This window comes from Cariama cristata, unplaced genomic scaffold (genome assembly GCF_000690535.1).
Source record: "Cariama cristata isolate BGI_N322 unplaced genomic scaffold, ASM69053v1 scaffold10028, whole genome shotgun sequence".
NCBI classification, from domain to species: Eukaryota; Metazoa; Chordata; class Aves; order Cariamiformes; family Cariamidae; genus Cariama; species Cariama cristata.
Genome location: NW_009631711.1, coordinates 26 through 24,817, shown reverse-complemented (window position 1 = coordinate 24,817; position 24,792 = coordinate 26). Strand labels below are relative to the sequence as shown.

Below are 24,792 nucleotides of genomic sequence, written 5' to 3'. Positions count from 1 at the left end.
AGACTGAGATGTGTGGATGATAAGTGCTCTACACGTTGCAACACCTGGACGTGATCGGACTTGTGAAAGATAATGTACGAAGCTTAAGCCTGAGTTTTCTGCATTTCTGCTGGCTGAAATTGTTCCCCCTGTAGCTCCTTGGGGTTCTCCGGTAAGTCTCCTCTCACCCCCGAGGTCGATACCGTCCCCCACAGCCCCTTCTAATAGCACTGGTACTGCTGGTTGGAAGGCTGAAGGCTTCTGGTGCAGTCTTTCCATCTAGGTGTTTCCGAGTCCGGTCTGCAGACAAATGTTTGGAATCCCGAACAGCTCACACCAGAAGCACGTTAATCATTGCATCATCTTGGGACCAATTGGGAGCCTTTCTTTCAAGAGTACTTAGTTTTATTTAACCCAACCATGTAAATTAAGTCCAAAGGACACTTGAAATGTAACACTTCCTTCCATTTATAACCTGTCAGCTCCAAGGCATAACGTCTCGTAGGGATTTTAATCCATTGGACGGTAATGTATTAGGGATCCAGTGATGTCATCTGCCTTGTCGCTGTGGAGTTGTGACAGTTAATACATGGATTAATGATTGGAGTAGTGTTGAAAGACCAGTGAATCCTGAATCCCTCTCTCTGATACTGCCTTAGAAATACCGGCTCTAAACAGTCGGAAGCCCCTGTAGAGTTGTCTGTTCAGGAAAACCGATCGGGCTATCATCTGTATGCGATGCTCAGGAGTATTACACGCATTGCACGTAGAACAGTACGTGCCAAAAACCCTTTCAGGTTCCTCACGTTACCGTATTGTAGCAGTACTTTTTTTCCTCTCTCAGCAGCTTGGGATGTTTTCTCTATGATCTGCAAAATTTGTTCCTTGAAGTCAAAATCAGCAGTTTGTCTCAAAGCTTTTAATATCACAATATTTACCATTTAATATTTTGCTCAAAATGTTTGATTTTTGTTTATCTGACAATATATTTTTTTACTTCGGGGAATTTAAACCAGGAAAAAAAAAAGCTGCCGAACAAATTCTGTAGTTCCAAATGTTATGCTAATTTTTAAAATGTTGATGTAAATACTCTATTGTATTACGGGAAAATAGAAAAGCTATCTCTGCGGACAACATGCTGATATTTAATTCAAAATTTTATGAAGTAGATCCTGAGGATCATTCAGGAGTTTTATACATGTAAAAAATGAAACACAGAACAACTGACTGCTGTGTATTGCTGTAACACCCCTAGAACATGGCTAACGCCCAATTACTGCGTGCTTAGACTTGGATGGTAATTACAATTGAGCTGTAAAATATTTTGACAGTTTCCAACTGTTGTGTGGTTATTAGCCAGGCATCATAAGGGAATGCAGTACAGTGATTTGATTGGTTTTAGATCACGATCTGCTTAAATAAGGTCTTTCAAAAGAAACATGTACTGTTAAGTGTTAATCAAAAGCAGTATTTAATTATTAGCAGCTTTTCTTCACTTCTGCAGGAGAGAATTCATCTCTCCCGAAGATTTTGGTTTCTTAAATGAGACTTGCCATACCTTTTTGCTTCAGCTTTTCATTTACAAGCTTTTACTTGTTGAATGCTAAAAGCATAACCACACCAAATTTAATTTGTAGCATGAAAATTATGCGTGTATTTTTCAAGAGGGTAGATTTGCCAGTGTTGAAGCTAGAAAAGCTTGTGTTAATTACGTATTATAAAACAAAAAGGATATTTTCAATTTAACATGTATTTCTCCTTTTAGCTGCACAAGTTCTAGCAATTAGCAAATTTGGATAGTGTAAGAATTCCTGGAAAATATATGTTAAGCCAAGTGGCACTTGAATTGGTGTTGCTTTTACATTTATTTTTATTTTGTAATGAAACTAATAAAGCAAAAATATTCCAACTACATGCAAATGAAGCTCCAGATTGTGCCAGCCTTGTTCATTAAGCTATTGAATCCTTGAGTACTGGCTGTTATTCCGTGGGGGCTATTCACCGAGTAAGGTACTATGCAATGAGGTAGAGATAGCAATCTGCCTTCACACTGCTTAAATAATGCTTGTTCCGTTGGGCAACTAAAACAAGAATATTGAAGTCTGCCGTTCCTTAATTTTTCGCTGGCTTTATTTATTAATACTTTTTTGGTTTATATGTTGTTTATGCATGGTGTTTGTAAGTGAAGCATTTTGTTTCTGGTATAGAAGAATTTTTCAAGCGTTACCACCTTGTTTTTTCTTTTTTAAAAAAAAAAAAGCAAACCCCAGATCACCAAAAAACCAACCCAAAAATAATTCTTGTTTCCCCGTTTGCTCTGCTTGTGACATCTCCGCTGTGACTGAGAGCTGAATCCAGCCGATTTGGTTACCGGTGTTGCTCGCCTCTTACTGTTTGCCTAAATACCTAATTTCACCCAGCTGTAATCCGGTGGTTTCTTTTTCTGACTGTTGTCCTCAGTGTGACCTGAACTCTTCCCTTGCAGACGAAATAACCTTTCTAACGCGTTCTAGATTTCAGAGTGGCTCTGTGACTTTCTGCAGGGGGATGCTGAATAGGAGAGAGCCTCCCGCTCCGCCAGCGTTCGTGAGGAGCAGTTGGGGTGGTGGGGTCGTACTGCTTCGAAAGCCAGGCTCCTAAACAACCGAAAGAGGAGAGACATGCTCTGTACAATTGTGCTTTTGGAGAGCTGTCTTCGTGGTTATTGAACTTGCTGTGTATTCAGATAGCCAGGAACAAAAGCGAAATATGCTGTGCTTTGCAAGGAAATCTGGTTAACACAGGTGAATCGGTGCACGAGGTGCTTATGAAACAAGTAATATCGGGACCTTCACCCTAGGCTTGGCTTTTAAAATGGGAAGTATGTTTTTTTGGTGGGTGACGTGATCTGAGGGGCCAGCGTGAGGTGTTGCTGGGTGGGAAACGGGGGTTTTCAGCTTGGTTCCCCCAGTGCCGGTGAGCGGCGGGGAGCTCAGCCGGGGTCCTGCGCGCCGGTGGCAGCAGCCCGTGCCAGCCGTGCCCGTTCCCTGAAGGACCTGGAGTTGAGAAAGGCAGAGAAGGTAGGTCTGCAACGCAGCTTAGAAGATCACTTGGTCCTTCTGCTTGCCCAAAGGCAAGTTCAGCTTTACAAAATGAAAGATTTTTTTTTTTTTCAACCTGTTGTTGAAGACCTCCAATAATGAAGCGTCCATGGCTTTCCAAGGCAGCTCAAGTGCTTCGTTATACTGCCTATAGATTGCTCCTCCTAATGTCTGACCTGTTGCAATTAAAGCCTGTAACTGCATTGTGGTAAACTGGCACGGGGGACAAAGGGCTTGCTTGCTTTCTTCAGAGTTTTACAGGCTTGAAGAATGACCACGTTCCTTTCCTTTATCATATTTTCTTAGTGTAAATGACCTAAATTTGCTCCAACTTTCTTCGAGGGTTTTTCCCCTGCCTCCGATCTTTCTTTGGGCTCATCTTCCTTACACTCTGCATCAGGAAAAACTGACCATAACATTTCTGCTGCAGCTTTACTGATGCTGAGGGGAGTGGGAGAAGGCAGTACATGGCTTGCAAGCTTTGTTCCTGTCTGTACATCTCAGTATGATGTTTGTCTTTTTCACAACAACCTGATGTTGTTGACTTATGTTCAGCTTGAATAGACTGTTGCCCCCACATCCTTTTGTGAAGAACTGTTACCTAACCAGTTCTTCCTCATCCTGCTTTTATGTAAATGATTACTCCTTCCTACGTTGCACTTGTACCTATTGAATTTCATCCTTCAGACCTTTTTTCCTTTTTATGCAATTGGAGTTGTTCTAGTGCATTTGATGTCCATCCCAGCTTCATGTCTAGTGTTATCAGCTACCTTCCTAATTCAGACTTTCCACACTGAACCCAGGACGTACTCTTGCAGAACCCCTTTTAATGCGGAATTCCAAGAATCATTTAAAACTAGTCTTGGATATAGTTTTCCAGCCTGTTACGCACCTGTGTTATGTGAGTCTCATTAAGGCTCCGTTTCCTGTGCTTCCTTATGAGAGCGTCTTGAGAGACAATAACAAGAGCTTAACTACGGTCATAGGGCGTTATCTGCTTCTTCTCCGCTCCCCTGCCTGCTTCCCTCTTGTAGACGGAACTTGGACTGGTTGTCATGATTTGTTGGTGACAAATTAATGTTTGTTGCTTGTCTCCTTTTAACTTTCATACGCCAAGAAGCAACTTAATTATTTTTTCCACCTCTTTTTCATTAGCTTGTCTGCGCTCCCCTGCCTGCTTCCCTCTTGTAGACGGAACTTGGACTGGTTGTCATGATTTGTTGGTGACAAATTAATGTTTGTTGCTTGTCTCCTTTTAACTTTCATACGCCAAGAAGCAACTTAATTATTTTTTCCACCTCTTTTTCATTAGCTTGTCTGCATTCTTCCGATTGGTCTTTTTTGATACTTTTAAAGACTGGAAGGGAGTGTGGTCTTTTCCTGCTCTTCTAATATCTCGCCTGTCTTCAAGCTTTCAAGCTGACCGTTAATTTCAGATCTTGTTTCGTACTGGTTCTTCCAGTACCCTAGGATTACATTAAATGTGTTCAGCTGATCTGAAAGCATCTGGCTTATCTAAGCTGTTTCCACACCTGGCTGAAATCTGACCTTTTTGTAACCGATATTAGTAATGCTAGTCTCCAGCTTACATCTGACTTGTAGAAGACAGATGAAGAAAAAAGAAAGGCACTAAGCCATAAGGTGATGTCTCCCCATCGTCTATGGATAGCTCCTCCTTACCACTGAGTGGCGAAGCAATATTTGTATTTATTTGCATCTTGTGATTGTTTACATAGAGTGGGCTGCCAATGCAGTGATTTATCAAGGCTAAAACTTGTTTCCATTAAATTCTTGTTTGAACTATAGCTATCCTAAGGAGCTTTCTTGAGAACAGACATCTTTATGCCTGATGTAAGCTCATGGACACCAGCACCTCACGCAGGACTGTAGAAAATGCTTATTCTGTTTCCACCCTCAGTTAAGAGGTGTACTGTGGTCTTCAGAGGCACCACATCAGGTTCTGTCTCATCGGTACCAGGCTTAAAAATACCGAGTGCTCTAAGGCCCTCCACCCACAGAGCTTGTTTTCCTTTGTCAGTGTGATACCTGCACAAATCTGACATCTCTGTTCTGTTCTCAAGTATTTAAAACAAAGATTTCTCATAGGCAAAGACAAATACTTCCATAAATCTGCCTGTGGCTGTGCATTAATGTAAACAATGCGGTAGATCCACAAAATCGGTATCTATAAAGTTCTGTGGGGCAATGTCACCTTAATGATACCACGTCGGAAAGTCGCCTTAAAAAACAACATCTGTTGAAACGCTCAGAAGAGTGGGAGAATGACTTGCATTTATTTAATGGCTAATGTCAAAAGAAATCCCTGCAAAGCAACAAGAGTTCACTGTTTTTAGGAAGAATTGGCAGTGACTCTCATTTTTAGTTTGCCTTGTGCTTTCTTTGAGAAGAGATTCTTGTGACCTTTTCTGACAAGCTCTAACACTTCCATTGTTTGCTGCAGGCCTTTGAAATGTGGCAGAGATAGCCTTGGGCCCAGGGAGGTGCGTTTTGCTAGTTCAGTTCACATTTAACAAAGTTAAAAGCTTTGAAAATTGCTATTCCTCATCTGTGGTTTAAGTTGCTTAATTCTGGCAACCTGCCCAAACCCCTGAACGTTCCCGTCGTGGCAGAAAGCCCGGGATTGTGAACCAGCAGCATCCTGGTAGCTCATGGGGGCTTCCAGCGCAGAGTGCGCGGGAGCAGAGACTTGAGCCCACGTGCCACCGGGGCAAGGGTGGTGGACACAAGGAAATTGCCCGTCTTCGGAGAGCAGCAAAATGCAGCCCCATCCCTGCGTGTGACCTGTTCATACTGTTACACTGCAACACGTGTAATCGTCAGAGAACGAGCTCAGCGTTCGCTTCTGCTTAATGGTATGAATTATATACCTCTTCCTGGTTTTTGGTGTTTTGTTTTGTTTTTTAATTGAAAACGTGTCATTCAAGACAAAGATTATACGACCTCAGGGAAAAGAAGCTAGACGAGCCTCGGCCAATCCTTTTATGATAGCTGAATCAGAGGGAGCTCACGATGACTTTTTTTTTCATGACTGTACTGACCATCAGGTGAAATTACTTGCACATAGTAACCAACTCGTTATGTTTGTCAGATTTGTTTCTCCTTTACCAGCTCGTTAACATAATCTTCTCCTTGCCGTTAGCTAATAAATTTAGGGCTTCTCAAGCTGCTGAGGTGGCTCCCCTCACTCCTGTGCAGTACTGCTATTCTCTGTTAAGAACATCCAGAGGGAGGTAGTCATCTTGAAATAAACAGTCTGTCTTGTTCTTAATTAATTCCCATGAGCAGGCAGGCTCTGTGTCCTGTTGCCCAAGTGAGGAAATTGTCCGGTAGTTGATGTGTTGTGGCTTGCGGTTCTGAAGGTTTAGAGTTCGGTTCCCGAATACTTGGGGTTTTTTATCCTTTTAATCCCCAACAATGAAAACCAAACCAAAACCCTAAAAGACCATGCTAAGAAAAAGTTACCTCATTACTACACAAAGTAAAATCTGAAAGGAGGCTACCAGATAATTAAAAAAATTACAGAATGAAATACTTTGCAGTAGGAATTGCCAGATTTAAAGTAGCCTCTGATGCTGTGACCTCTCCGGTCTTTGTGCACCGTACGCCTGCAGGTTGTACACACGTACACATTTCAGTTGTATGACTACATGCCGTGATTTTCTGCCAGCCCACTTCCTCAGTGCTCAGAGCAAAAGTAACCAGACCCTGTAATACAAGAGGCAGCTGTCTGCAGGGCTGCCATTTTATTTTTTCATAGGAGTTGGGAGGTATTTAGTGGAGCACGGTCTCTTCATTGTGCTGGGTGAGTGGCACAAAGAGCCCGGGCAGAGCTCACGACATAGAACTGGTGTGTGACGCTGAGCAAGCTACCCAGAGCAGTGTTTGAGGCTACGAATGATGTGTTCCCCTCTTTGGCGTGGCCAGCTCTTAGACTTCACCTTAACTTGGCTCAGTCTGGAAGTTGGTTTTTGGTTATTCTGAGCACTGTCAGCTGCCCCTGGAGCAGGAGTGCTTTGGTGGGATGCTGTGGATGCGTACAGCAGGTTCACATGAGGTAGCATCTTTGAGTTCTTGTGATGGTCGATTCGCTGTACTGGCTCAGGCAAGGTATTTAATTCAGACTGTGTCCCTGTTTGTAGAACACCAGTTGTGAGTCCCTTATCGTGTCAATATATTCATTCACCCGTGACAGAGTGCCCTAATACTGTGTGATGGCTATCGTGCCGGCGATCACAGGCAAGTTGAAATGCTATGTTTGATGCAGCATTTGCATCATGCTGCTTAAATGAAGCTGAGTGCCATAGACTGTAAGGTAAGGGTAATAAATAATGAGCAACAACTTTTTGCCTTGAGTGGTGAGAGAGGCACAGTGTGAGAAGAAGTGGGTAGTGATGATGAGAATGAAAAACACTATCGTGTTTGTTTGTGGGGTTGGACAAGTAAAAGTTATGTGGCTGAAACTAGCTCAAGCACAAGGAACTTGCCAAACCTTACAGGCTGGGACCAGCAGTGACAGCACGTTGAAGGACAACCATTGTGTGTACGGATTGGCCCTGCACAGCACCCACTGTGTAATTAGACGTGAGTCAGCGAGGGCGAGTGGCAAACAGTAGGAAGCTGTGACAGTCTAGGAGAGGGAGCGCAGTGATGGGGTCTTGCGATGTGTGTGCTCCTTGGTGGCAGGTGTTGCCTTCATCAGTTCTCCCTTGGGTCCAAAGTGTCCTGTTAAACACAGCATCGTACAGCTTACGGCATGGGGCCACGTTCTCTGTCCACCTCCAACTAATAAAGTGAAAAAGTATTTTATATTGACCGTTCAGTTCAGCTGACTTTCCCAACCTTTTTCTGCATCCAGCCGCATGCTGCACATTCTATCTCACCTAGTTGTGTGTTACTTTCATTTACCTTATCTTGCATTTTAATGGTTTCACAATTTTCAGTGAGCCTGGGCAGCATTATAGTTTTGATGGGGTAAAGGAAAATCCCTTTTATTTTGCTCAGTCAAATAAGTAAGAGATGGTTGCCTGTACTTTCTTCTTGAGGAACAGAACTTGTTTGCCAAGTGTTTGTAGGTCTTCCCTATTCTGACTTTCAGCCCTATCTCAATCTCAGCTTTCTCTCCTCCTGCAGTTAGTTACCGTTCCTAGGTTGGTCTCTCAACTCCTTTCCTCTTCAGAGTTGTGTTCGTTAATGTAAAACTCCAACCATGTGAGTCTTCCACCCAGATTCCTACAGCTGTTACGTACTTTTTTTTTCTCCTTACTCCTCTGCACGTCTTTCTCTTCCAGCCTTCAACACTGCCTCTTGCTCTCTTTAAACTCCTCTACCTCCATGCAACCTGTCAACAAGCCCTTGGGAGTTGCTGAGACTGAGTCCCACGATCTTCATTCTGGCTGCTCCCCGTGTCTTATACGATGACTTGGTTCGTAGCCCCATGTTCCCATCACCAGTTTCTGACTTGATTTTTCTTCTCCTGAGCGTTGGCCTATGTGGGTCAGAGATGCAGCTCAACCCTCACTTTGCAAACCATCAGTGCATCTGGTGATGCTTTCCTGAGAGCAGCAAAATGATTATTTAAATATTTTAAACTGTAGGGATGCAGCCTAATATTTAAAGCTATTGTCCTCTTGTTAATGTAGAGTAATGGTCTGATGGGATAATATCCCAAGAGGAAAAATGCATACACTATAAAACGTATTAATTAAGCTTCCAGAACATGTAAAAGAAGAGTAGAGTGAAGAGGCTTCAGTGCTTCTGTTGACTGTGGAGCAAAGATATCCTGAAGCTAGTGCTGACTCTGGCTGATAAATCCACCCCCATGGTGCTGCATCTAGACGTGAGCTAGCCTGTGAGGGACCAGCTCCCGAACCCCTGCACTTGCCGAGCAGTTAATTCACAGCTGGATAAAAAGCATTTGCATTAGATTCAGTAACCTGTTGATCAGCGAGCAGATCTGGCAATCTGTTGTGGGTATCTCATGCTTTTTGGTGGCTTTTCTAAATGAGTTCTTGGGGACTTTGGCTTTTGAACTCAAAAAGCCAAGTGATGACTGCCATGTGGTGTAGAAGAACTGTGTAGTCAGTGCCTAAAAGAGTTATGTAAGAAAAAGCTAATTAAATTTTCATTTGATGAGTTCCTACCAATCTTGTAGAGCAAACATCTGCCAGAAATAGGCAGTTGGTAGTAATTGCGTTTGCACGGAATCTGTAAATAATATGTGTAACCTACAGGTATTGAAAGAAAATGTTTTTCATAATGATGCTTGACAAAAAAATCAAAACTAGTATTTGTTAAGCTTTCCGAGGGGATGTCAAGTGCTCATGCGCAATTCTGCCATTACTCATGTATCTCCAGTGGATCTTGAGTTGAATGCTTTTATCATTGATTAAATAACAAAAGCTTTGACTCAGGTGGTGAATAAGAGCATAACATTATCATAATAGTAACTTCACCTTTATCCAGAAAAACTTGGAGTACTAAGTCTGGAAAGCAAGCTGTATATAACTTCTGCTTTAGCAGCTAGAGGAGAGCAGAGAAAACTGTGTAAGTACATTATGCACATCCTAAAGTTGCATATTCTGGATAAAATACTTTTAGAAAATCTAAAGTAAATGGGAAGACAAACATGGGAAAAAAGCTCCAACTTCAGTATAGACTTTCAAGGAATTGTAATCTGGATTTAACAAAATCCATAATTTGTAAATTAAATGCAAAATTCTGCTAAGTTTATCGATTTAATAGTTTTGAATGTCCTTTTGTAAAACCTAGTTTTTAAATCACTTGCATCTTTAGTTTGTTAGATGTGTAATTAAGGTGTTTGAATGGTAATGTTGCCTAAGGCCATTTCAGAGTTAATCAGAAAGTTATTTAGGTGGTGACTGAACATTTAACATTTCTATGGAGAGTTTCAGCAACAAGTATTAAGACTTTATAGTTGAGATTTAATATCTCTGGTAAGCAGTGCTCTGTGGTTTGAAGAAGTAGCTCTGTGCTTTAAAAAATTTGTTGAAATATCGTTTTTCCACATCTTGATAGTGCTGTTTTAATTATTTTCTCCCAGCAGTGTTAGTTCCATAGATAGAATTGAGATAACAAATATATTGTAAGTAATGTAGTACCTGAAGTTTGGGGTCAGTGGTTAGTTATGGGTTTTTGCTTCGGGTTGTAAAAAAAGAGGATAAAAACCTGATCATAGTTACATCACTCTGAATCTGGAGTAACCGCCTGGCAGCTCCTGAGCAATATTTGTTTCTCTGATTAAAACCTGATGCATGGTGAAGAAAGTTTATCATTTCTTGCTGCTTTTTCTTCCCTGTTTTATATATCCCTGTTAAGATGTTCATTCAGTGTCTTTAGAGATATTTGTCTCGTCATTAATGGATTTGTTCGTGCTGATTTGAATCATTGACAGGATTAAAACCAAACCAAACCAAACCCTTTCTAACGAGTTATTTCGTACGTATGATCCGGTATTTAAAAGAGTCTCAGCGAGGTATACCTTTTGCACTTTCTAAACGAGCTGGCAGTGCTGCTACCTGCTGACGGGGTGGGTGTGTTTATAAAACCCCCTTTCAGGGCTGACCGTGCCGGTCAATGAGAAGTGACTTTCCTGGTCCAGCCCTTGCCCTCCCCAGCAGCTCCTTGCCGGGCACTGACAGCCTTCAGTCAGGGGGGGGGCATCCGCACTCTGTCCCGGGGGTGCGGGGTGACCGCGGCGTTTGCGGGGTGACCGCGGTCCCTGGGAGGCCCTGACCTTCCTTGCTCTGCTTTTGTCTCGGTTTGGGGACTCTCTGGCTATAGGGTGCACAAAGGGCGTGTTTGGTGCGTGTGTATGTGCGTTTAGTTGTACTACATGGCGGGGGGGGGGGGGAAGTAGGGCCCGTTTTTTTTTCCCTAGAGTTCAGACTTTGGATTTCTGTCAGTCAAATTCTGTCTGTTTAATTACATCTAAGAGGTATTTGAAGTTACAGTATTTTTATTTTTCTGGTGAAATGAGTGAATATTTCTTGAAAACATCAGCTGCAAAAAGTACGTTCTTTGCTGAATTTGAGAGACGGCGGACAGTCTGACAAATGCCAAATGCCCAAAATATTTTATTCCGTTTTAATTCTTGGTTTGTGCTAACAAAAATATTACTCAAAGCATCAGAGTACCCTTTTGGGAAACGGTCAGTATTAGCTAATGATACTTGTTAGAAACGACCCTCTGATAACGATTTACAGCCACAATTCCTTTTCCGCATAGGAAAACTAAAGGCTGGAAGAGGAAGCTCGGTGGATATGGTTGGAAGCGGCTGCTTAGAAACACCGTGCCGTAATTACCTTTACGCAGTCGCGACCTGCGACAGGAAGAGTGCAGCCAAAAGCTTTATGCTGGAGCCTATACGAGATGGGTGCATTACTCATATGTCGCAGATGCAGCGACTTTGTTCCCCATGCCGCGATGGTAGATGGCAACTCGCGGTGAACTCTGCCCTGCCATGCCAGGCTTTTGATCCAGGCGTGGCATTACCTTCATTAAAAGCGGAAGGGCTTGTGGGGATGCTTTTCTGTGGCTGCATTTTGGGAAATCTTTTCAAGGGCGTGTATCACGGGCTGTGCAGGACTATGCCTGAAGTGTTTAAGCACGGTGTTTCCACTGGTGCAATTCTTGGCCTGTTCTCCTGTGCCGATCTGGAATCCCATATATCTACATCCTTTGGAGACAAGCGCCAAGGGCAACGACTGGAGATAATAACTTGCGATTTGTGTCTTTTGCAGGTTACAGTCGTTGTAAACTGACAGCTGTGAAGGACCTAAACTCACATCAAAGGATACAGATCATCTAGTTAGGTCAATTAATGTTAATTCTCATCTTCCATTAAATTCTTTCATCTTCTTCTCTTTTTTTCTTTTTTTTTTTTTTTTCAGCCAAGCCCAATACCAAGTCCTGTTTTGGGGAGAAAGCCAAACGCTAGTCAGTCACTGCTTGTGTGGTGCAAGGAAGTCACAAAAAACTATAGGGGAGTGAAAATCACCAATTTTACTACATCGTGGAGAAACGGTTTATCCTTTTGTGCAATATTACATCACTTTAGACCAGACCTAATGTAAGTTGTATACTCTTTGCCTGCATAAGCTAACTCTCGTAGAGATATATAACATTTAAGTTTACGTAAAAATCAAATCCCTGCTGGTTTCAAGTGTTGAACTGTTTTCACCCTTTTCTTTCAAGCAGGGAACCATCCTTTCAAAGAAAACAGATTTATGAACGCTCGATCTTTATGACTTCTTTGCTCTCCCTTGTTACATAAACAATTGTTTCTCCCCTCTCTGTGATTTGTTTTTCTTCTTCTTAATCTTATACAAAGAACTGACTTCAAGATGATTGTGAAAATTGTGCCGGTGTTGAAATGAGATGAGAGGAATAAGCTCTTTGTACGCTGACGAGGGCGGATTACCTCCTGGTAAATTTGGTTGTCAAGGCCGGCCTCCAGTCCCTGCCTTAACTTCTTTTTTAGATGGAAAGCTTCAGGCAATGAAACATGTAATCGATGTTTGTTTGTTTGTTTATTTATTTATTCCTTTAATTTTCCACACTATTAGTTTTGTTGATTGAATTGCTGTGAAATTGCTAGTTACTGTATGATATTATTGTATGTCAAATTTTTAGATTCAGTTTGTTTTAAAACCGCTGCTTTTATCAAATACTGTACATACCCACTGTGCCATTTTCCCCCTCAGTGACTACAAGTCCCTGAATCCTCAAGATATTAAAGAGAACAACAAAAAGGTAAGAACTGCCAGGAAAAAAAAAAAAAGACATAGCTTCAATTTTGGCTTCACTGCAGGTTTTTATTAATTTTGGGGAAGTGCGATTGTTTTGTAAGGTCATAACTGCGGCTCACAGAAGGTATGCAACCTCCTGCGGCTCAAAACGGATGCATTATTGACTTTAGTTTGTCATGGTCTTTAGCATTCACAACAAGTGCAAGGCTGGCATTCGAGTTTAATGTTTGTATGGCCTATGTTAACTGTGAAAGCAAAGGAGAGGGCTGGCCAGCCTTCCGTGATCACTCCTCCAATTTTTCCAATCAGCCACGTAATTAAAAAAAATGAAAAACTTAACTGCTCTTGGATTGTTGTACGCAAGACGTCTCTGTCTGTTGCTTTAGCGGGGCTCTGTGCATCGGTCACGGCTGATGTTGCTTTGATGGTGATTTTTATATTTTTAAAGATGAAATTTTACGCCGACCTTTATACTGCACCGGCTGAGTGAGGTGGTGTACGTTTATATTTTTAAAGATGAAATTTTACGCCAACTTTTATACTACACCGGCTGAGTGAAGTGGTGTACACAACATGGAAAGTTTAGGACAAAATGTGTTGAGACAATACTTTGCAAATAAACTGCAATATTAACTAAACAGTTTATAGCATCGTGCTGGGCAGCTGTTTTAAGCCACTCTTTGTACCTTTGTGATGCAAAGATGTAAAAAGTTTCTCTGGAAGAAGCGGGACCTTGATTTGGGAATCACCAGAAGACTTTTTATTTCTGCTCACTGTTTTGGGCATGTTACAAGCTTCGGTTGGGCCCTAGGGACATCTTTAGAAATGATGATTTTCGTGTGAGTCACTGATAATAAAATTGCTCCTGAAGATCATCTGGAAATTGTTTTTAAGTAGCTGCCTTCTCAATGCTGTGATTTTGTTTTTATACTGCTTTAAAAGCACCGAATTTAATTGAGATGAAGGTATAAAAATATACTTTGAATAAATTAATTGGGTTCAATATTATATAGCAAATATAACTAAAGAATATTAGATAGTAGATATGTGAAATTTCTGAAAGTGCTTTCTTAAAATTCATTTGTGTTTAGGGTAAGTATATTTTAATGTGCCTGCACGCTTACGTGTTAGCTGGGGAATTACTCATCTTTAAAATAGTAGTTAAGTATTGTAAATAACGAAATATCTCTGAGCTGCTGTTAGATAGAGAGTGATTTGGCCAATGATATCTTTTTCATAATACGAGGTCTTACGATGACCTAAGTGGATTACCCGTGACATCACGGTGTTTTCTGTGACCATATGTTTTTGTATTTCAAGTTCTGTTGAGTGTCCAGGCTAATTAAGCGAGATTATAAAAAAGAAAGAACAGATTATTAATTAAAAAACATTAGTGGTACGATCAGTCATCTTTTCTTTATGAAACTGTGATGGCAAATGGTGAACTTCTTAGCCCGTCTCTCTGACGGGATATAGTTCCCAGGATTGAAGAAGTAATGATTGTTGTTATTGTGCAGTTTTTTTCTTTCATCACTTCGCAAGCCTTCGCCTGACAGCTACGCTGAGTATCTCAGTTGCTTCCTGCAGATTTATTTCCCGGTCTCACACAGTTCTGTCTGATAACCCCGCGTGCCCTGGGTTGGAGTGAATGCAGCACGGGCAACAATGGCTGCCTATAAACTCCATGCAGATAGGTAACACACTTGACAATGATTCCTCCTAAGCAATTAAAATAACATCTCTGGCTGAATAGGACAATTTTCTTTGTCTGAAGCAGCTCTTTTTTTTTTTTTTTTTTTAACCCCTCTCTCCTCCCTCCCAGGAAAGGAGGTAGGAGATGACTGTGACCATAGATTAAAGGCTAACCCATAAGTGTATATCTTTTAAAAGTGCGTGATCTTGTTTGTATTTTAATAAAAAAAGAAGAGACCTTGAGAGACGACTATTTCAGTGCGATTACTGTGTATAATTACACACTGAAGCGCACTGTACAAAAAGCACATCATCGGAGCTCCTTTATAACACACACTAGTCCTTTGCCAAATTGGTGCTGCCACTGATGCTGAATAAAAAAGGGTATTAACCTGTGACACCTGATCTTGGCCAGTATGTCAGTGTGTTACATAGTTGGGAAATGGCTGGAAAACTGCCTGTGGTGCTTGTGCTGATGGATCCCAATTGATGTCTGTCAATCAGCTTGTGAGGAAATTGAAAAAGAAAAAAGAAGAAACTTCATCAGGAGATAGGTAAATAGGCTTAGTGTCCTGAATATACAGACCTGTGTATGTATGTGTTGTAATTTCCACAATATAATTCTATCTCTCAAAAAAACACCCCAAAACCCCAAACAACTACTCCAGATTGCATTACTGTCAGTCAGAATTCGAAGATACTTTTGGTGCGTAAGAGCCTGTTGCAAATTCAAATTTCTGTCAGGAACAAAAGAGAAACCAGGATTATCTTTGAGAAAACCAGAAACAATACAGGCATACTTTCCAGAGTTTTGGTTCCGCTTAAATCTCATAGGTATCTAACTGTCCATATAGCCTTCCCAATAGCGTTACCCATCTAATTTTATTTAATATGTCCATTTGATTATTAGTAAATAATAATGAAAAATGTGTTAAAATTACAGCATGCTGGCAGTATAGTCCTTTATCAAGGATAGAAATTTTTCATATTGCTAATGACATGTCCTTGCACTTTAACAATGTAAGCTACTAAACTACGCTTGGCTGTAGCTTGGAGGGGATGAAAGAACAAGAAGTGGAAGGGCACAACAGTGTGGTTCTAATAATGAACTTTTGTTTTAATTTATTGTTTAGAGAAGCTTGTTTCATTTGAGGGATTATTGTGTAGAAGTAGTAATATATCTTCTGGATGTTTGCCACGTTAAATTTTTGTGATGCTTTTTTTTTTTTTTTGCTTTTTTCCCCCCAGTTTTTGACCATTTCTACTAAATTCCTCAATACATTTGAACTCGAGTGATTGTCTTTTAAAATATACTTTTTTTTTTTTAAATGATCCTTTTAAAATATGCATTCAGAATTACAGGGATAGCATTAAGTCAAAATGGAAAAAAATCCCTACCTTTAAGCTGGCAGCCATATTTTTAAAACAGGCATTCGTGCTCGCTCTAGTACTGGATTTCACAAAATCGTACGCACATATTTAATTGTGGGTGTAGGAGTTGCTTGTTGACCTCAGTGGGATCATGCAGGAGCATAGTTTGTTTAACTATGTGTGTAAATTTTTGCAAAATCAAGGCTTAGTTATGCCTCTGTTTAACAAAAAGTAATTTGACTTGGAAAATTTGCTCTGTTAATACCACGTTACAAACTAGTGAGGAGCACGAGGCATTTAGCGATATGCTGGACTATCAAGAAGCTCCCAGCTTTCCGAACAGTGAAGGAGAACCCACTACACACGGCTATATGGACACGTGCGGAACATATGATTGCTATCGATAGAACTAATGACTGTACAACATTTGCGTGCCAATCTGGATACCTAAGGTACTTTAAAAGGAGCGAGGCAAGGGTGTGTATGATCCAGAATGAGAGGGGACGGGAACTAAGGATCTGGCATCAGGGGGAAGCTATTGTGTTTAATCCCAAGCATCCCCAGGAGACTGAGCAGACAGTGCAAAGCAACTGGAGCTGTGTCGGGGCTACCCGTCGTGCCAAATTCAGTCCTCCTGCCATAGTGTTACCCGTTCTAAGCAAGTGCCTTTCCTGACAACTCTGAAACGCTGTCCCCACCTTCATTTTACAGACCCTGGGAGATATTCTTAGGATTTAGTTTTATTAGCATATAAATAAGAAATTAAAAGGGTTCAGGTCAAGTCATGTCTGTGGGCTTTGGCTGCCGTGGACTGCTCAGCCCATCCTTAGCTCCTTTCATTCTTCAGGTGGTAAGTCCCACTACCTGCAGTGTGGGGTCACAGGTTATGTATGCCACTGGACCACTTAAACCACAACTCCTGGTGTTCCCTTTGGTCGGCAGGACAAGACGGCTGGCTTGCTGCGCTTTCACGCCCGGCCCGTTTTCTGCTGGCGCGGGAGCGTTCCCCGCTCTGGGTACCTGCCGTGGCCGAGGCTGCCCACCCGCAGCCCTGCACTGCTCCCCTTTATCTCTGTCCTCCTCACGGCTGTTCGGTTCCACCTCTCTTGTCTCCCTCTCCTCCATATCCAGCCTGATCCTGCTCCTCCAGCTCTGTGTCCCAAGACCAGGTGAATGACAGCTGTCCCTCTTCTGCCACCCGAGTTCTCTCCGTTCCCTCCTGCCCACCGTTTTCCTGCGGTTCTGCTCCATCCGGGGCTTTGTATCAGCAAATACAGCAGTCGTGTTTTCCACTGCTGCTCCTATAGCTAAGCACAGCTCTGCTTTTATAAATGGCATAACAGTGTCTCATAATGAGCCTGCCCAAGAAACGATACCTCACCAAAGACCAGCAATGATTTTAGGCCAAATCATTTTGCACAGGGAGAGCCAGAAGGGCTTAAAAATAAATTATTGAGATAATTTCTGTGTCTAGATAAGCTCTGAATCATTTGTTATAGCGATATAAAAATTACTTCACCAAAAATGCTTTGGCAAGTTGCACGTGAGCATGAGGGGAAGCGTACAAAATTTCAGGAAGATAAATTCCAGCTCTCGGAAGCAGAGTTTGAAAAATGGCTGAAATGGAAACTGTTGGACTGTCGAGTAGGGACTGACATTGCGATGGGAAGGAGCGAGCCTCCTTTTCTCAGAGCGGGGAAAGTAACTGGGTCTGCCGGGAGACGGCCAGGCCAGACCCACATTCTAACTCACCTTTGAACTGGTATGAAAACCGAGAGGATAAAAAAAAATGGATTTCTCTTCCCTTTCTTCCTTCTACCCTTCTAAAACTAAATAAATTAAGGAAATAGTGTAAAACTGGGGTAGAGTTGAAGCCGTTGATGTGTGTTATTGTTTCCTTTCGCAAGGACGGGTTCTCATCCGTATCTTAACTTTAACATCAGTTTTTGTTCGAAATAGCGTAGGAACAACTGTGAACGTTGCAGACCCCTTCAGAAGAGAGTGAAAAGGAGCCGCAGAGTTACTGGGGGAGGCGGAGTCCGAGTGCTTTAACTGAGCACATCTACGCTAACAGGAGACCTTTTTAAAGGCTTCCTTGAAATACAATATTGTCTTCCAGGGTTAATCCAGGATAGTAATAATTAATTGTAAATTGAGAAACGGCTTTAATTCTTCAAAACTAGAAAAACCTGATGCACCAAGCCCACTCGCTTAAAGGGCTAGCAGAAAGAAGACAATGTGGCCTCAAAAAGTAGGAACCTTGCAAACTGTTTAGCTTTTAGAAATGAAAGTGAAATGGGAATGAAATTCACTCTCTCTTCCTTACAAATTTAGCATCAACAAATGTTTTTAAAGTGCATTTGTTTGCTGGATCAATGTGATTTATATCTTGTATCAAGTAATCTGTGGTGGTGTTCTTTTTGGCTATCTGGACACATTTTTCATCAACACAAATCACTGCAATTACAGGACCAGTAGAAGGGAGAAGGTTGATCACCAGTGATAAAGCCCAAGACGGATTAGTGTCGTGTTTCCTCTATCTTTGTTCCTCATCTTAAAAAGTCATCCTTATTGCTTTTTTTTTCTGGTCCAACTCTTACATTTTGTGGTGGTGTTCTTTTTGGCTATCTGGACACATTTTTCATCAACACAAATCACTGCAATTACAGGACCAGTAGAAGGGAGAAGGTTGATCACCAGTGATAAAGCCCAAGACGGATTAGTGTCGTGTTTCCTCTATCTTTGTTCCTCATCTTAAAAAGTCATCCTTATTGCTTTTTTTTTCTGGTCCAACTCTTACATTTTTTTTTTTTTTTTATTGGCTTGTTTCCTGCTACCTGAGTGAGAACCATTTAAGATACTGGTAGGTTTTCTTAGTGCAAACAGAAGGGCTTTTAAGTTGCAGTTTCCTGAACAGCTTTTTACTCATGAAAGTGGCATAATTTTGAGTAGCCAAAGACTTTAGTATAATATGGTATGGAGGTATGTTAAAAATATTTAAAACAATGCTATTTGAGTGTTTTACTGGTCATATTCTCTCGATTTGCATTGCTGTGAAGATACCCTGGGAGATACCTAGAAGCCATCGGGGAAAATCAGTGAGTTGGATGTTGGATTGTGCAGCAAAAAATAGTAACTACTGTAATGAAGCCAAAAGAATAATAAGTGATAGAGTTGAACCCATACTGTTCCTGTAATACTGGATATGTTTTAGGCTTGCTTATTTTGACTGAAACTTCCACTTGCATTCTTGAAATGTCATGATACGTAAGAAACTGCCACATTATAATCTTTACTTTGTCTGTTTTTAAAGGCATACGATGGGTTTGCCAGTTTAGGAATATCACGATTGCTGGAACCTTCTGACATGGTTTTATTAGCGATACCCGACAAACTGACTGTTATGACCTATCTCTATCAAATAAGGGCGCATTTCTGTGGCCAGGAATTAAACGTGGTTCAAATAGAGGAGAACAGTAGTAAAAGCACATACAAAGTGGGTAACTATGAAACGGACACAAACAGCTCTGTCGACCAGGAAAAATTCTACGCAGAGCTGAACGACCTGAACCGAGAGCCCGAGCTGCATCCGCCAGACAGTGGTTTGGCAGACTTTGCTTCTCAGGACGACTCCGTATTTGTAAATGACAGTGGTGTTGGCGAATCTGAGAGCGAGCATCAGACTCCCGATGACCATTTAAGCCCAAGCACAGCTTCCCCGTCTTCTCGCAGGACTCGAAGTGACACGGATCCACAGAAATCCCAACAGAGCTCCGGAAGGACTTCTGCATCTGAAGATGCTGGGAAGTGTAGCAGTATGGATACAACGCAAGCACAGCCTCCGTTGGGAAGGAAGAAATTGCTGATAGCTGACACTTTAGACTTGAGCGACTTGGCACATGTCAGTGATCAAAAAGAGGACATGTCTTCCACGGTCGCTTCTGAAGATAACGAGAAGAAGAGACACCAGAGCTCAGACAGTACCATTGGTTTCTCAGAGCAAGAAAAGCTGGGACATGTAGGATCCACAGAGAGCACAAGAGCAGATCCCGGCTCACCTGTCACAAAGCCGAGTTTATCTCCTACTTCTAAGCTTGGATACTCCTATAATAAGGATACGGATCTTGCAAAGAAACCGCATGCTTCTCTGATGCAAACAGAATCTGATTCTGACAACGATGCCAGAACGGCTTTAAATCATGCAGATCAAACTGCAAAAACAGCACAGGTAAGAAATTTAAGCTTTCTTATGCCTGTGAGTCAGGATGGAGATGCTGTTCAAGTTCTTCATGTTTGTAATTTACACGGTATCTTCAGTATGAGTGGCGAGGTGAGCAGTGTTTTTGTATTGTTGGGCAATAAATACTTTAACTGAAAAGCAGGTGATGCTGAAAAAGAGCCATTACCTGAAAAAATCGTTCGTAGGAATTGTCCTACTATTAATCTTTCCAATCTCTCTCCAATTAAAGGAAGCTGTATTCTCAAGTATCTCAAAGAAGATGGCACCAAGGCTTTTGCCACCAAGTGTGGCAACACCTTTCTTGAGTGTTGCATACTGAAGCAAAAACTGGAAAAAACACTTATCGATTCATTGATCCATAGTCAAAAAATATAAAGTTTTGAATTCCTTAAAATATAACAAAGATATTTCAAAATCTTGTCTGAGAAACCACACAGGCCTGTGAACGTAGCCATGATGGTGAGGTAGAAACTCCAGAATGTTCAGTTATGCTGTTCATCGAGTGGCCTAAAGCACGTTATTTAACCACAATATCGTTTTCCTTTCTATAAAGATGAAAAGTCTATGCCCACCTACCTTGCGTATTTATTGTGAGGATGAAAGTTGAAATGCTGAGAATTATCAGCAAAGCCTATCATCACAAAAATATCTAAAAAATGTTGTCAGCCCCATTTACAAAAATGCCAAAGCAGGCTTATAATTTTACCCCTGTGAAGAGCTTTCTTGAGTTTTGGCTTTCTTTGGCTTTGTGCCATGAGCTCTGATGAGAGAAGAGTATAGCCAGCCTTTTGTAGTGGGGTTTGCTTCGAGTATTTTTAAGTTTTTTTTTCCTGAGGAAGCGCCATAAAGATTCATTGTATTGCAAGGGAAACAGTCCATAGATGGGTGACAATGGCCAAATAGTAGTTCTGTAGCCAGCTAATTTCTTTCCTTTAATCAGTGAACTCTCATGAAGTTTCTCTTCATCATCATCTTTGTGTACTGGATGAGAAAGGAAGAGCTTGGCCCATACAGGATAACAGAGCAGGAGGCGACAAGATGTCTTTTCTACAAAGGTTTTAATGTGCAAGGGTGTAATAGGCCAAGAAAAAGGAAGAGATGCCTTTAAAGACGGTGCTCTGTTGTTAATAGCCTGTGCTTTGGCACGTGGTGATAAAATCTAAGATGTGAGCCTCATCTTAACCTTGAACGCTCAGTTGTTGGTCAGAGTCAGCCATCCCAGTTCCCACCTGGCTGTGGTGGGACCACAGCCTGCCACATCTGTCCCAGCTCTCTCTCGTAAGGCCTGGAGACGCGTTTTCCCCGAGTCTTCGCAGTTGATCTTGACTAAGAAGTTGGCGCATGGGAGCACGTGTGGGTGGGAGCTGCTCACGTTGCCTGTGCAGAAACCCCTCTGCTGTTCCTTCTGCTCTGCAATACGGTTGGTCATGTGTGTCAAGAAGGGACTTCCTCGTGGATATTCATAAATGAAGCAGAAGCAGATATTTTTGCAGGTTTTTTGCCTTGTACCCAGTCTCTTTGTATTCAGTTTAAGTTATAAATGAGCGATACCTGTATAAGTAGTCAACGAAGCATTACATTTGCATACATATTAAAGTAAATAAGCAAACACATAGCTTCCATGAAACCAACTTTTTTTTCCACAATTGCAGTTTAAAGGCATTAAATGTTGATAGAAATTAAGTTTTAAGGGGAGAGGAGAGGACTCTATTTACGTAACAAAGGCCTATGACTTTTTTTTAATTTTACATTTTGATCATCTTTACTTTTCATTTCTGTAGAATGCTCTGTGACCTCATGAAGCTGTAATCCGTGTGACTGCTGACCTTTATTATATAGGAAGGCTCCTGGCTATTAACTACTGTATAAACGTTAAGTACCCTGGGGCTGCCTTGCTGTTAATTATATTTCTTTATTTTTAAGCAACGTATGTTGTCAAGACAAGAAGAACTTAAAGAACGAGCGAGAGTTCTGCTTGAGCAAGCAAGAAGAGATGCAGCTTTAAAGGCAGGGAATAAGCAGCTAACCAGTACGATCATCCCAGCCCGCAATAAGCAGCTGAATGATGTAAGAAACACTGGCCAGTATGGCAGTTTACGTAGTCAAAATTTATCGTATGTGCATATGCTTTTGTGGGGGACATGTCCTTGCAGAATATTTCATTTCCACATGGAATCTCCCAGGGCACTGATGTGTCATGTACCATTAGTTCACTTTGAAAGCCCGTTTCTCCTGCGGTTATGGCCAACAGAAAGATGCCTTAGACTTCACTGGGAGCAGAGATCTGGGAGCACCTTCTTTGATTGACACTGCAGTTTCTAATGGGAAAAAAACAAAAGTTACTTGTTAGATGATAGTGGAGTAATTTATGCTATTTTTGATTACTTCTCTTTTTTCAGTTAATGTAAATGCATTCCCTGAGCCTGTGATGTCAACTACTTGCTGCTTCATAAGTGTTGCAGCAGTGAATGAGGCTGCTTGTGACAGTCTTGTAAAAGAGTTGATGGAACAATTCCTTTTTATCACCAAAGTTGATTATGCTGGCGAGATGGGAAAGCGGAGCTGGGGAATGAGCTCCAGTGTTGAAGCAGCTATGGTTGCACCTCCAGCGGCCTCCGTGGTGACCTGGAAGGATGCATACTCTCTGGAGATGAAAGCTAATTAATTTTTATGCAAACCTTCGCAATGCGGGTTTTGTGATTCTAACTATTGTGCATTAGAGACTGTACTGGCAACTGAGAATGTAAATGTAACTGAAAAATAATGATCCAGAGAAAGGCTTGAATCTTTACCAATTCACATCTTTCAGAGCCCAGTCCTGAGGGGCAGGTTCTGCTTTTTACATAAATGGGATCATACAATCAAAAAATCAAGACAGTGATTTACATGTCTCATTTCTTTCTCTTAACTGTCTTGGATCCATGCTGTAGTGTTTTTTTTTTCTTTTCTTAACAATTCCTTTCCACAAACTGACACTTCTTTTTTCTTCAAAATGTATTCGTATGTGCAGACAAGTCTTATTTGTATAATGATAACATAATATATAGGCAGGTTTTTTATTGCTTTGTGTTTAAATTTTTCCTAGATAAGTATATTTTAGTATAAATTTCACTTTAGATTTTTTTTTAATTGTTTTTTCATAAAGCAAACAGCATTAGAGGAGGGATACTATAGGCAACTACTCAGGCAGAAGCAACTGTAATTAAAGTTGCCTAACGTTTTTATTACAAGCTCCTATTTTCAAAAGTTTTACAACTTTGCTAGTATTTCATTGTTAGAGCTGAAGTTTGCCCCATCAGCACTCTGCCTCAGTGTAAATTTTTTTTTTTTAACTTAAAAAAAACCCCAAACCCTGTTCAATTGTTTCTCTCTGTTAGGTTGGATAAAGCATTGTTTTATGCATGTTAAAAAATGTCTTATCAGAAGAAAGTTCCATCCCCTTGAAAAACGGTTCAAAACAATCAAAGTTGTGTTAATAGCACAATCTTGTCAGAGAGCCTTGAAGTTCAGAAAGGTTGGTAAGTGCCAGGAAAAATTGTCTGTATGGCCACAGCACAGCAAGAGCATCTTATAGCATCGCTCCCCTAAGGATCAGGGCCCATTCTGATGCAGATGGTAGTATTGGAAAGCAAAACTTTCTCTTTTAGACTCAAACTCCTGCTGATGAATTCCAAACAGGAGGAAAAGGAGCTACCCCACTGGCATGCAGAGGAGAGATGCCCCGGGTAGATGGCAATGTGAAGTTAGACAGAAATGAAGACTGTGTCTAGGCCGTGAAAACTGGCTGAAGGATAGGAGATGGAGACAGAGTTTTCAGGGTGAGTGTCAGAATTGCGTAGTTCAGGCAGCCAGGTTACCCATGGGACCTTAACTTCATTTATTACAGAAGCTGAAAAATTAGTTAGGAGCCTGCAGGAAAGGGAAGGGCAGTCTTTTAGGGCTGCTCTGCAGAGCCAAAGTTTCTTGCTGCCTCCATCAGTAGCTCTTTACAATGTTGGGAAGGTACCTTCAACCCAACGTACTCAAGGTGGCGGATTCCTTGATTTCTGATCTCCAACCCAAGATTCTTGGGGACTGATTTCTGGAAGTTTTGAATGCACCCAGCTGTAGCCAAGTGGAAGAGAACCATGCTGTGAACAAATGGTCCTGGCCCCTCTGAAATCCTGGGAGCTCTGAGCAAACAGGTCATGGGCACTCTTCACTTGAGTTGGCTGTAGCGTGAGAATAACAAAAGCTCCTCAGCTCAGAAGGGCGTTGTTGGAGATGTAATTTGGAAACTCTTAGATACGATAGTGAAAAGTGCCACAGAAATTCTCTGGAAGAAATTAATAATTCTGTGTTCAAAGAAAAGTTTAAATAGTGTATTTTGAACAAGATGTGGGGCAGACAGTGAATGGTGTGGGTAAAGTGGGATATTGAACAGTTGTTTGTTCCCGGAACACTGTCAGTCGTGGCCACTGAAAAAGACCGGTATCCTGTAGGAGAAAAAAGTGTGGGTTCTGCAGTTAAAGACTATACGAAGTGAGAACCAATACAAGGCTGTACAGCTACTGTCATCTCGACGTTTTCTAACTTTTGAGTGCTTGGCTTGCCAAGCTGAGCATTCTGCTGATGCGTTTCAGTGGGAAACGTGCATTGTGAA

At 41.5% G+C, this 24,792-nt stretch overlaps 1 protein-coding gene across 1 annotated transcript in view; it reads left to right on the top strand.

The window, feature by feature from the left end:
• Window positions 1-22,815, top strand: part of LOC104166223 (EH domain-binding protein 1-like) — an 82,060-nt gene extending 59,245 nt beyond the window's left edge. The window contains exons 8-12 of the mRNA XM_009706082.1: window positions 11,990-12,168; window positions 12,803-12,851; window positions 19,224-20,138; window positions 22,074-22,248; window positions 22,550-22,815. Coding sequence (XP_009704384.1) covers window positions 11,990-12,168; window positions 12,803-12,851; window positions 19,224-20,138; window positions 22,074-22,248; window positions 22,550-22,815 — 1,584 coding nt within the window. The remainder of the gene's footprint in view (window positions 1-11,989; window positions 12,169-12,802; window positions 12,852-19,223; window positions 20,139-22,073; window positions 22,249-22,549) is intronic.
• Window positions 22,816-24,792: the final 1,977 nt, after the last annotated feature.